The 14,224-nt window shown below is 42.0% G+C and overlaps 1 protein-coding gene across 1 annotated transcript in view; it reads left to right on the forward strand.

The window, feature by feature from the left end:
* Positions 1 to 13,414: 13,414 nt before the first annotated feature.
* Positions 13,415 to 14,224, forward strand: part of LOC139757551 (putative neural-cadherin 2) — a 61,134-nt gene continuing 60,324 nt past the window's right edge. Inside the window, exon 1 of the mRNA XM_071678141.1 lies at positions 13,415 to 13,814. Within this exon, the coding sequence (XP_071534242.1) occupies positions 13,766 to 13,814 (49 nt within the window). The 5' untranslated portion in view covers positions 13,415 to 13,765. The remainder of the gene's footprint in view (positions 13,815 to 14,224) is intronic.

The raw sequence follows: 14,224 nt of genomic DNA on the forward strand, positions 1-14,224 counted from the left end.
GTACTGAGGTGAGAGTCTTAGGCTTGGCTTCAGTTAGTGTTGTATTAGGGTGAGTCTTGCATGCTAGACTATAGTCAATGTTGTAGTAAAGTGAGCATCTTTGGTTTGACCACAGAAGATATTGTAATAAGGTGAGTGTGTTAGTTCTGATTACAGTAAGTGTTGTATGTCTCACTCTCTCTTTCCGTCTCTTCTCTCTCTTTTCATTGGTCTGTCTGTCTGTCTGTCTGTCTGTCCGTCTTTCTGTCTGTCTTTCAGGGAGTAAGTTCAAGGTAGCCACTGACCATGAAGGTTCTGGTATATAAGGCGCTAGTAACAGCTGACTGTGCACCAGCACTTCGGTGACTATCAGGTTTTACTCCTTGGACCCAGAAACTCTTTTCCTTCTGCCTCATCCAAACCTGGGCATCTGGCATTCAGTCTACAAACGTACAAACTCTCCATATTACACGTATGACTTGAAAACAAGCAACCACATGACTTGTTCTTCGTAATTCTATGTTTTCCTGCGGTGTGAGCAGTGCGCTAACCACTCATGTCTTCAAATTCCCGTCGTAAGTACATGAAGTAGATGCTCTTTCTGTCCCTCTCATACCATTATTACCCTCTATCCCTTACCTATTTATCTATCAATCTGTCTATTTGTTTATGTTTCTGTCTATCTATCTATCTATCTATCTGTCTATTTATATTTCTATTTCCTCATCATCCAATGACTTCATTCTACATATGTATGAGCGTTATATCCCAGGACGTGTGTGGACCACCCAGCTGCAGCTGCCATCTGTAACTTTAAAAGTCATTCGTATTCATTGCTCTATCTCATCAAAGACGGGAGATGCCATGGCTTCTCTTTCATGGTGGCTGCTGTTCTTGAGCGCCGTGAATAACTAGAGTTTTTGTTATAGAGTGAGTCTGAAAAGTTCCTCCAAGCCAAGTAACAATACCACCCCATCTTGTGGGTATCATGGGTTCAGGGTGACGTGTTCCCTTGATCAACTAGATGTTTGTCATAACCAGAAGCTTCTGGGGGTCACCCACGAGCAGAGAGAGAGAGAGAGAGAGAGAGAGAGAGAGAGAGAGAGAGAGAGAGAGAGAGAGAGAGAGAGAGAGAGAGAGAGAGAGAGAGAGAGAGAGAGAGAGAGAGAGAGAGAGAGAGAGAGAGAGAGAGAGAGAGAGAGAGAGAGAGAGATCTTATTTTAAACTACAGCGTGGAACATGATGTTATCCTAACCTATGTATGTGACATCACACTGGAGGGAAAGAATTGTGTTTCACGTTATCAGTTCTAAGTCTGTTTTCTACTCTCTCTGATGCCTCAACGTATGTTAAATGGACCTAAATTCTGATGAAATCTTGTCAGTCAGCCTCATAAGGTACATGTTTTTTAACTTAGTTTTGTTTTTGTGTCATATGAAATATCAATATAGACAACTGTGCTGTGTGAAACATCTCCAAAGTAAAATCATTACAGTGTGCAGTGATGACTGTGTGCAGTGATGACTGTTCATGTTGTGCGAATATCTTGGTACAATACATCTGGCATTAGGATATCTGATTTCCAAGATTCTATCTCTTACTCTCTTCCTCACTCTGGTCCCTCACATCTAGGTTCATCTGTGGTCTCTGTATCTTCTTATCAATATATCGACTTTTCCTCATTTCCTTCAACAATGGTGTCCATTACAGTCTTGTCTCCTTGGGTCTTCGGTATCTTTTTTATCAACAATTTACTTTCTTCAACACAAAATAAATCACTCACACGACGACCATTTAACCCAGTATTCCTACCATCCTTGATATTGGCTTCATTTCTCTTGCTTGATTTACGCCTCGTCTCGTCACAATAAACTTAGATTCGAACAGGATTTCCCAGTGGGATGGTTCTAACCTAATGAAGTGAAATGTCTCCCAAATCCAATTCTTTCCATTTCTATTTTTTAAAGATCTCACAACTTTCCATCGCCTTTGATGGCTATGTACTTCCACCTCCCAATATGATAATCATAAGTGATGTCGCCGTTATATCTACTTTATCTTGGACACAACACATAAAACAAACAACTTAGTCTTCTTTTATGAAATTGTTGTACTGAAATTGTTCTCTTGTGAACAGTTGCTCCAGTTGTACAAAGACAGATTCGTGTTTGTATGGAGTAATGTTGTCACGTCTGGGAAGGTTCTAACTCTGCATATATCACGTAGTTGAATCCCACTGTGTTCGACTTATCAACTTTCACAATCTGACGTCACAACTGGTCCTACTTCCCCTAGTGTACAGTGTTGGTTCTCTTTTCCTCTTCATACACGTTCTAGTTACTGCTTTCTATAGTTGGCACTTGCCTACCCTCGCCATTAGGTAAACCACGTCATTCTCTGTGAGCCACAGAGTCATATGATAATTTCTCTGTGGCCATCAGTATGTCAAGGATGGGCCGTTGTGATGTTCCTTCCCCTACACTGCTAACCTTCGAACCTCATTACCTTCTCAAGACTCTGCAAGCAACACGACCTGACCCTTTATGAACGGTAGGTTTCCCACTTCCTCCAGAAACCTTAGATTAATTTTCCTTTTCTCTCGCTACTTCTCTTACTCTTCAAGCTCTTTTCATTCTCATTTAAGGTCTGTCCTTGACAAAGACCGCGTCCCTGACCGGAGTGTATGGCATGAAAAAAAAAATGATGCTAGTCAAACATAGTACAGAAAACCAACGATTAAAATGTGTAACTGAAATCTAAAAGCCAAATTTCCTTGCATGATAATATCTCCTGAGTAAAATGAGATTTATGAATTCTACTACTTTACAGTAATGTTTGATACTTCTAGATGTTCTTAGAAACAGGTCGTGCAGAAAAAGGGATTTGGGAATAACGATTATAGGCATATGTATATTGTTCTTCCTGGGAATAGAGGACAGATGATACTACCCACATATCTCATGTGTCGTAGAACACGATAAAGAGAGGCAGGAGCCGGAAGGGGGAGGGGGTTGAGCTAGAAATCCTCTCCTCCTGGTTGTTCATCATGTTCTAACAGCAGGCAGCAGAAGAAGGAAGATCTGTCGCTGAAGCGTCAGTTCTTCTGTTTCTGACGATCTCTGCTAAAACCAGAAGAGATGTGAATAAGAAAATTTCTTTTACCTTTCCCAGGGTTCGGGAGGAATCCGGTTTCAGATACAGATTTATATATACATATATTCAGTTCGACAGCTTCTGAGTACATTTCCATGTAAATTATATCGAAGCGGAGCGGCAGGTAGGAGATGGGAGACTTATAATGCTATCTATGACGGAGGAATCTTTCCGGTCTTGAATGTGAGATGTGTGAGTGTTGGCTGGTTATGGTGACCTGTGTGTGAGACTCATCCTTGAATGAGGGGGTTGTACTGACCATCCAGTGAGGATGTTGTATTGCCTCTCTAGTGAGGATATCGTCCTGTCCATCTTAGCAAGTTGTTCCTCAGTAAGTTAGACCTTCTCAAGGTGCCAGTGTATACAGTCCAGCAGGTCAAGTCATTCACCTGAATGCGTTTTATTTTGTAGGTTTTGTTACGTATACCTTCAGAGACTTGTAAGTGTCATACTGATTATTCTTAAGCAACTGAAGTGATCTGAAAGTGATATGGAATTGTACAGTTGCAGTCCAGACACTTCCAGAGTCCAAACCCTTCCAGGACTCGGTCAGTCAATGGTCGTAGTATGACCTAACGTGACCAGGGTTAAGGTCAGTAGCGACGGTGAGGTGTGATGTTGTGGTATGTTATGATGGGGTTTTGTGCATTTACATGATAATTGGTTTTCCAGCATCATGAATTATGAATTTCTAAATCTACATAGAGATAAGACATTATCTTTATGATTTCTAACATTATCTGATTCATTCTTTTCTTTATTTCTGTTTACGTTTCTTAGTTTCTTGCCTCTCTGTTGCTCCCCCCCCATCTCTCCCTCTCTCGATATGGAAAAAAAATAATAACAAACGTCCACTAAACTTTAAGATAGTTACAAAAATAATAATGACCGGAGGGAAGTTTTTCCTCCTTACTAAACTGCCGTCATTAAACGAAGAAAATCCCCTTATTAATGAAGGTGGCTGCCTGCCACACAGGCTCCACGTCTTCTGGCCCCACCTGATTCGTCTGTCCTCCTTACCTGGTACTTGATCTGCTCAGTCCTCTCTCTCTCTCTCTCTCTCTCTCTCTCTCTCTCTCTCTCTCTCTCTCTCTCTCTCTCTCTCTCTCTCTCTCTCTCTCCATCTCTCACCTTTCCCTCCTCCTTCTCTCCCATGCTCATAGCGAAGCTTCTTGTCTCGTCTCCTTCATCATAGTTTTCCTCCCACATGAGTGGTTCTCTCTACGTTCCCTCGTTCATCCTCCACTTCTTTCCCTCGTCTTTGCTTCACAAAGATCACCACTCTCACGCCTCTCTGTTCTCCTCTTTAACAACCTGTGTCTTGCTTCTGCCACCAGACCTCTGAACCTGCTCCCTCTACATTACCCTCTACGTTTACCCACATCATACAGACCACATCACCTGTGGGTCTTGACCCGTGTTCCTGCCTGGTGGACGTGGCTAACTCTCTGAGCGCTGCGGGAATTCTATAGAAGGGGAACCTGCAACGAGAAAATATCAAAGTCCCTGTCATGATTATCTATCGCTCTTTACTGCCTCTCTCACACCTACTGCCTCTCTCACACCTACTGCCTCCTCTTAAGACGTCGTCTTTGCCTCTCATATATTGTAACCCAGCCTCGAGTCACCTTCCATCCGTGCCTCTCGGCGCCCAACTGACATTCCGCCCTCCCCCTACCTCCTCCCCTCTCCCTCCTCCTCCCCCTACCTCCTCCCCCTCGTCCTACCTTCCCCTATAATTATTTTCGGAAATCCGTCGCCTGAGCGTAACCCTTTCTTGCCCCACTCCCAAATGGCTGGTGGCAGGATACAAACCCCAGAAAACCGCATCATCCATCAACGTCGCTGCTTTCTTCACCAGATTACTGGTGTGTGTGTGTGTCCACATGTGTGTCCACACACACACACACACACACACACACACACACACACACACACATATATATATATATATATATATATATATATATATATATATATATATATATATATATATACTTGATTACCTTTTCTACCTTATGAAAAGCCATGGCCTACCATCCACACGAAAACCATACAAATTATTTCATACTTTACTTCATTACCACATGTTCCAAAGTTCAGCACACTAACAGCGAATTGCACATCTTCCATATGCCATATTGATCCAGTCTACTCTATCCACTGTACGTCAGTCGCCTTCCTAAATGTTCTGGCTCCAGCACCCCAAGTCATCCCTCACAGTTCCCCAACGTCCTTGCTGCCTTCACCTCTGACAAACATATCCTTTTAATCAGTCTCTCTTCAGTCATGTCCTCCACACGTCTGAACCCCTTCAGCATGAACTACTCAACCCTTTATTCAGAGTGTGCCCAGCGCCACACCTCTGTATTACAATGTCATTTCCTCCACAATTAAGCCGCCTCATGCCACATATTCTCGTCAAGAATTCCATCCTCATCATGTTCGCTCTTCTTCCGTTTCTTCTACATTCCAGGCCGAGGTCTGCGTCCAATAAACAACGTCGAGACTACATTATCCTCACACATACCCATCTTTGCCCTAAGAGACAGCGATTTCTCCTTTTTCATTGCGCACACGAGTGTCTCTTCTTTCTTTTACATTTCCAGTCATTCACACTCATTGTCTGCAGAGACCGTGCACACATCACCCTTTATCTTCAAACTGTGGCTCACCTTCCTCATTCCATCTCACGCTACCTTTCCTCATGTTTCCGTATCTCACCTTCCTCAACCCACACACTCAACTCGCGTATCTCAGTATTGGACACGTGCCAATCCTCTCCCACTTGTCCAGTTTAGTCTTCTCTCACACTATGCCATCCTTCACTCGTTCTTTCTCGGTATCGCTACACACACGTCACTCTTCCATGATTGCTCTCTTTCACCATTTCTTTCGCATTATTTCATTTCTCTTTTTCCTATCACCATCGACATTGTCACACTCGCCTCCACAAAGAAGTGATTAAACATTCTACACGTCGCTCCCTCAACACGTTCACATTCAACAACTTCTCTTTTGCACTCCTGTCAATTAGCATATAATCTAATTATGCTCTTTGATCCCAAATATCCACTCACCCACGTATTCCTATGTAGGCACCTTTTCTGAAACCAGATACTCCCATTCTCCAAACGTTTTTAGCACACAACTCGACAAGTTTTTCCAATTTTACGCGTAGACTGGTGACCCCAGGTCCTACAATTACACCCTTAATTGCCACATCAAGCAGTCGTGCATTCATGATGTGAAGCACCATTATTGTAATACGTTGCAGTAAAACCACGTAAGCACTCACACAGCTCCACCCAGACAGTACTCCTTTTTACTTCACTCCCCTTTCTGCTAAGTGCATGGACACCAACAATTCCTTACATCTTGTAGTTTAATCTTGTCCTGACCCACGTCAATCTTAACTCACTTTTTCACGCTTCTAAACACAGCCACACAAATCCTTCATCATCAGGAATGCCACTCCTTCTATCATTCTTATCCCTCCACTCATCCTCATCTTTATCCCTGGAGTATTTCCTAACCATGAGTGAGTTCTAGGATCTCAGGTGTATGTCAGGCATAAAGGAAATACAACAACCTGGGCTAGGGAAGGAAAAATGACAGCCCGTGGCTTATTGCACCACCGTCATCAAATCTGCTGCTCCTCAGGTGGTAGCGCCTCCCTGGTCGGTGGCTGTCGATAAGGATCCAATCGTGGGTCCGTCATCCTTCCTACACTGATAAGGAAACTGAAGAAATAAGATGATTTTAGACGTATTATCCAAAATGTATTTTTGTTGCTAAGTTAGCAGCTAGAAGAATATCTTATTCATGCAGATCAAATACCATTCCCAAAAAGGCGGATGAATAGCTAGGGTGGCTGTGGGCCAGCCCCTGGTTCGGGATTCGAACTTGGGCTCGTACATGGTAGATAACAGCGGTGAGCTTACCTGAACAGTACGGTGGCCTGCACTACACTCTGCTGCTGGTACTGTATTTCTGAATATGCAGATTGGCTTCTTATCAAGCAAGTCGTACAGGAAGCCGCCTTGAGGGGACACTCAGGTTTAAAGGGCCAGAATAAGAATGACCAAATTTACGTAAAAAACCAAGATGGTTCTCCAAGGAGGAAGTTTCACGTACAAAAATCTTACTTGGGCATAACATTAAAAAGAACTTTAAGATTTTTTTTTGGTAGAAGATTTTAGGAGAAGAGGATTTTAGGATGACATACTTTAAGGTTATACATTTTCTTTGGCAAATTTTTGAGAAGGCTTTTGTTTTATAGGAAAAAAATATCATGTAAAAGACACCTCAAAGAAAACATATATGAGAAAGATTGATCTTAACTGAAATGTTGAATATTATATGCTATTTAACGCAGACAACAACGCAGCTTATAGTTATACAATGTTCATAAATGCGACATTTGTGAGCACTAACTATCTATCTATCTATCTATTCATCTATCTATCAAAGCCATCCCATTAACGGTACATATGTAACCTAGTCTGAGACAGATACCCATCAAACTGACCAACCCCTTGTTCGACCTTCGCTATAAAGCTACAGAAAACACGGAAAATTATCATTTTTTTCCGGGCTTATATTACGTATACAAGTCAATGATGATGAAGTATGAGAACTCAGACCCAGTATGAACCATCCCTCAGGAATATAGTGCTTAACCGACAGCTCAAAATAATGGTACTACTAATCAGTGATTTTGTATTCTCATTTTTCACTATGAACAGTGTAAACAGTGCATCATAGATTGGTGCTGGTGTATATTCTTATATCTTAGTCCCTGTAATAACTAAACATCTTTTCTCATATTTCATATAACGTTTTCGTTTAAGTCTCACTGAATTCTGAAATTAGTTTAGCGTATTCTGAACGTTCGTTCTCCATTTTCTGTTGGTTATCCACTCAATATTCCCTGCAGAGAGTTAGGCCATTGCTCACTATGGCTCAAACAATTCCTTCTCAAATATTCGCAACTACCAATTTTGATGTCGTTATTGGTTTCTCTATCTCCCTCCCTGTATTCAAGTCAGGCTCACGTAGTTCAGTGTTTTGTTTAACCTTTCATACCGACTCTTGCCTCCAATCTTCATTAATCCATCCTTACCTCCACATTGAGCATATGTTTCCATTATTCCTCATTCTTTCCTGTATAAACTGTGGCGGACGGCCCATCATGCCCCAGGTTCTACTCCACAGGTTGCTGTACCAGGTCACACTCATGCCCCTGGTCCTGCTCCACAGGTCGCTGTACCAGGTCACAGTCATGGCCCATTTCCCTAGTACCTGGGTCGGGTGTATCGCCTCGTAGCTCAGCCTCTGCTGTAATTTCTGTACCTTTAGTACACCCTTTACGGCCTCATTTGCCTCATCTTTCTCACATCTACAACACAAAAGCGACATCTGAGTGCCTGTCTTTCGCCTGTTAGACTCAGCCTCTGTGGTAAATACATCATTAGCAACGATCAAATCCTCCAGTAAGATTCACTTTTCTTTCTGTTAGTGTTTGATACATCTCCTCTCCAAGTTAACTGTTACTCGAGTGTCGCTGCCACTAACCACGTGGACATTCGCCTTCTGAAGGAAGTTTTATAATTTTCATTCTTTCTCCTGAGTGTGCACAATGCCCTCGCGCGCCGCCACCTGCTCTAAACTCAGAACTTTGCCAGTTAGTCGTGCTGAAGACCCACCCTCTCAGCCAGACGCCAGGCAAGAGCCACACAGACTTGCGTTAGCACACTGCGGACTTGGGAACTAACACTGCCATTGCCTTCCTACACGGACGAGAGCATCAGTGAGCGTTCGTTGCCTCTACAGATACGGTTGATAACGATGGTGTGATAATGGGAAGAGGAGGAGCTGAGGGAGGGAGACTGTTGGAGGGACGAGGAAAGGATTCCTATAGGAAATGGTTTGAAGAACTCTGGTAAGTCGCCAGGTTCTGTGAGAACATCACATATCATTTTCATCCCACTGTTTTCTCTGGTCTGGTTCTGCTTGACACTGAAATATGATATTCTCCATCGCTCGTTTATGTGTTTTCAGAAAGATATTTTTTGAATAATCAAATAAAGTACAGCGAAAAGTGAAATGGAAGGAGAAGTGAAATTGAATTTCGAATCACTCATCATTGATTTTTGAGACGAGGCAGTTGTCTTTGGACCGAGAGCAGCAGGATATGAAAAGACCTTCTCGCAAAACGTTTACGGCTGATTTATCCTTTAATTTCCCTTTTCCTTCCCCTTTCTTCAGAGTGAGCACAGAGGACAGACTTTCTTCTACTTCTGGGCAATAAATTATGAATGTGATATATAAGACCTACGTCGCGTGCCTTTTGTAAATGATGGATGAGATGGGAATATTCTCACTCTGAAACCTTTGAGGCGAGTGACCAAGTGAGGCAGAAAGATATATATATATATATTATATATATATATATATATATATATATATATATATATATATATATATATATATATATATATATATATATATATATATATATATATATATATATATATATATATATATATATATCCTTCTGTCTCACACTACTGTTCAAAAAGAGGAAAAAATAATGAAAAATATTAGGTTCTTACAAAAGGATGATATAAAGTTTATACACATTTTATAACAATTTTTTCACACAAAAAAGAGTGAGCAAAGTTGTTCCCTGAAGGATGTGGCTACATGAGACCAGACCAGACGCTGGTGATGTGAGCCCTGGTGAAGGTCGCGTGTTGCAGTACATTCTATAATCATGTCCTGCTGCTTACTGAGGGCAGAGATAACATTCACGTGAGGCAGTACTATGGTGTTAGGACGAGTGAGGAGCATATCCTCTTTTCATCTAAATCTCGGGTGAGGCTTGTGTTGTGTCCTGCAGGACAGTCCTAGACATAAGAAGCGTGGGAGTCTGAGGTCTGGTGCAGGGAGACCGTATCGGCGCAGGTCAGCAGCAGCAGCAGCAGCAGAGGAAGGCTCTGCCTCAGTCGCCCTCTGACGCTATAGACGCTCGCACCGAGCTGAACCTGGGCCTCGCTGCCTCACTGGGCGCACGCCTCCGTGGTCAGAGTTGCCCATTCGTACTCGGTCTGTCCTGAGGTGACCATTGCTGACGACAAGGATCCTTGCACTCGTCTGTTGTCTATGCCTCTCCGCAGGATCTCGATTTCCGTGTTGGAAACAACTTTCCTATGAATACTTGGTAGGAATGACTTGGGAGATTTGCATAACCAAAGGGAGGAGTTGGAACTTTATACCAAACGTTGGAACCTCAGAAAAGTGCAGCATTAAAGTGGATATCCCTGAGGCTGATGTGGATGAAACAGATGTAGAAAGATATGTGAAGTGAACTGATGTTAATATTTAAGAAACTTAACTGATGTGCGTAAAACTTTCGAAGGAAATTAAGATTTACAAACTGAACTTTTCGACTAGAATGTCGCAACCTCCTTAACGCGTTTGCTGATGATAGAATATGTATGAAGCAGTACGTGTTTGTCTTGCTGGATGGTCATGTCTCGTGATGATATAGGCCAATGGTAACGGCTGTAGTCATGAACTAGGAAAAATATTCATCGACAATGTGTGTAATCATGCTATGAAATTTACACATAAAATTGTAATAAGTTTAGAAACTATATCATTAGCTGAAAATACAGACTATGTGTCGTATTTATCTATGTGTACTACACCATATAAGCATACAATATTCAGTAACATTTTCCCTGTCGTTAGGCTCGATACATAATTTCTTTTTTCGTGAAATTAAATGAATGGAATCGCAGTAATCTGTTTCAATATTTCGAGTAATTATTCACCAAAGCCTTATGACTCTTGACTCTCGATCAAAGGGAACATGCTTTTCCTGCTTCACTCACAGTCACAAAGGAACTTGTACAAAGATACACCGTCCTTGATATGGGCGTCTACAATCAGAGGACGCCAATAGACATCACAGTTTCATTTTGAACGACTGTGGACTGTGAGGGTCATCCTGCCCCAGCTGTCAAAGGAAAAGGATGTTCAGGCCCACGACTGTTATTGAAAATTTCACACACACACACACACACACACACACACACACACGCGCGCGCGCGCGCAACAAAAAGTATAGTGCAGTGGTGCAAAGAGACTCTCTTGTTATGAAGCTCTGGGTAATATGAATGAGTCCCTCCAATGCAGAGTTGGCAGGACAAACACTGTGACGGGAGGGTGTGTGTGTCATTATTACGTTGCTGTTTATTCACGTTTAATTTTCAGGCTATAGAGAGTGATAGACAAAGCTGTTTGCACTGATAGATATTTTCCTATAGCAGGGTTATGTCACTGATATCTCCCTATGACAGTAGTACGTTCATGATGTATTCCTGTCATAGAGTCATGTTCATGTTCCTGTGACCAGGTGTGTTCTCATTATCACACTTACATGTAAACAAAAGAAAACATACAATATAAACAATCGATAACAGTGGTTAGATAATTTAGTTATCATTTGATGAATAACAAGAAAAATAACAATTCAGACTTTAGATATGCGAGTTGAAAATCAAAATAGAATACAAATATTACAAGGTAGTAAATACAGGTTTAATACCAAAAAGTTAAATGAAAAACTAGAAACTAGAATATAAACTGAAACACAATAAGTCGTCACAGACAATTTCGTACAAACCAGTGGCAGATCTGTCCTGGTACATGAATATATACGTGCCATATACCATATACACGTTCCACATATAAGAAATTTGTTTTTAGATGTGCTTCACTGAAGCTTCTATATATAGTCAACATGAGACGTGGCAGATGTTGCCAAGACGATACGAAAACATGCTCGAGGTAACGACGTTCGGTAGCTAGAGGGAGTGTGGGATCTTGGAGGACAATGTCTTGAAGATGGCACGTGCAGAAACTGGCAAAAGTTTGTGCTAATTGGTCGTTCATTGTTCCTCGCTCTCCCGCTGGTGGTGGTTGAGCTAACTACTTCCGTCAATGGTTAAGTTTAGCAGTTCAGAATAAGTCTGGCTCGCTTAGACCCAAGGCACTACTGTAGTCTGCCTTGCCTTGTGTGGAGGAGACATTGATGTATGTTCCAGTGAAGTGAGGAAACTGGACACTTCTCTTACCTTTAGAGCAGCCTCAGTTTACGTCATAATAGAGTTGTACAAAACAAAACTAGTTATAAAACACCACATTAACTTCGTTACCACATAGTGTAACTACTGCGATAACGCAGTAATTTGTACTCCCCTGCTGTAACGCCACAGACAAAGCAATGCACTGAATATCTTCTGTGTTGAGTACAAGACTAGGTAGCCTGGCCTCCGACCGTCATAGACTAACAAGAGGAAATGTTGAGTCACACAGCTACTTTCCCTTGCATTATACTCGCAGTTTTATCATTTGCATGACTTTACTTGAGTCGCCCAGAAGGAGATTTCTTCGTATAATTCTCACCGCAAGCATCTTAGGCTAAATAGATGCAATCTGCATTCTAATTCAACAACATTTTCATTACGTTTAAAGTTGCTTCGTGGGCTGTGTAAGAGAAATCTTACTTCTTTCCTTTGATATGGTGTGATAAACGTTGGTGAATGTTTATCAGAGAACACAAAAATTTGTTTCTTGTATGCTAGATGTACAACCTTGTTTTCCTTTTATGAAAATGGTCCGTAATAATTTACGTCAGGCTACACTTTCTGATCAGAGAACGTAATAGCTTCCCTCTCTCTTGCGTTTATATAAGCTCCCTCTCCACATCTCTCTGATGTATAATGGAAGTGAAGAGCTAAGACCACTTCTACAACCTTCCGTTCCTTCAAGAGGTGTGTCTAGCAACGACCAGGACCCTTGGGGGAGGAGCTCTGGCCCTGAACATAAAGAGTTATTGCGTCTTAAAGACTTTGGCGCAAGATACAACAAGGTCAAGTACCGGGCATCTCATCTGGCCTGGCCATGACGAGGCCACTTGAAGATATTCGCTTTGTGAGTCTGCCAATCTCCAGGGAGGTCGAGGATCCTGGACTCCCACCAATTTAAGGGAATTTTCTTAATGAAATTATGATATATATATATATATATATATATATATATATATATATATATATATATATATATATATATATATATATATATATATATATATATATAATGTGTGTCTGTGTGTATGTATTTCTGAATATCTTGGTTCGTGTAAAGACTATATTTTTTCATTCGTGTACGTAATATGACGGATATCATTACTGGTCAAGATAAGAGACGTTTGTAGATCGAACAGATCAGATCAGAAACACAGAAAACATCACAATGGACTGATTTTCATTTCACTGACGAGTGAACCTTTAACTGGCTGACGTGACCATGAAACAATGACGGATTTCCCATCATTTGTGGCATCTAGATAGAGCTTACCAGCTGCAGCTATCAATCCTTTAGAGATCACAGGATCTTCACCTGTGTGAGGCTTGATTTAGCTCCCCAACTCGACTCAGTTCCTCCACCAGTCGGGTAGGAGGAGGTGGGCGTGGCTACCTCTCTCCTGGCGGCCTCCGAGGGAAAGTTGAGGGGACGCTTCCGCGCCCTCTGTGTTGCGGTGTCCACACTGAGCCTCATCATGGATCCTGGGAAGATCTTCCAGATCATCACCAACAGCACCCTCCTTGGTGAGTACAACTCCCCTCTCTCTCCACTCACCCACGCAACCATCGTTCGTACAAAACTTATATTCATCCTCTCCTATATATACGCAACAGTGACCCAGCTGCAGGATGTATCACAACCATAACGAAGTGATATGTTAGAAGCTTCAGTGTTCACAACTCTTGTGTTACCAGTGACGGTAGTGTATGTTACGCGTGACGGACCGGTGACCGGGTCTGCCCACAGAGCAGTGTTACGGGGGAAGCCCAAGTGTTTGCTTGTGTCTCTGTAATTGATTATTTTTTTTTGTTTGTCACATCCACACTGCGCCACCACTGCTGCTCCGCCTGAACTCTATTTTCCCATTTCCCTGCAGAGTATTTTTCTTCCTTTACTTTTCCTTGTCTGACTTTCTCACCATTCCATTTCTCGA

The sequence above is a fragment of the Panulirus ornatus genome, chromosome 27 (assembly GCF_036320965.1).
Source record: "Panulirus ornatus isolate Po-2019 chromosome 27, ASM3632096v1, whole genome shotgun sequence".
Lineage (NCBI taxonomy): Eukaryota > Metazoa > Arthropoda > Malacostraca > Decapoda > Palinuridae > Panulirus > Panulirus ornatus.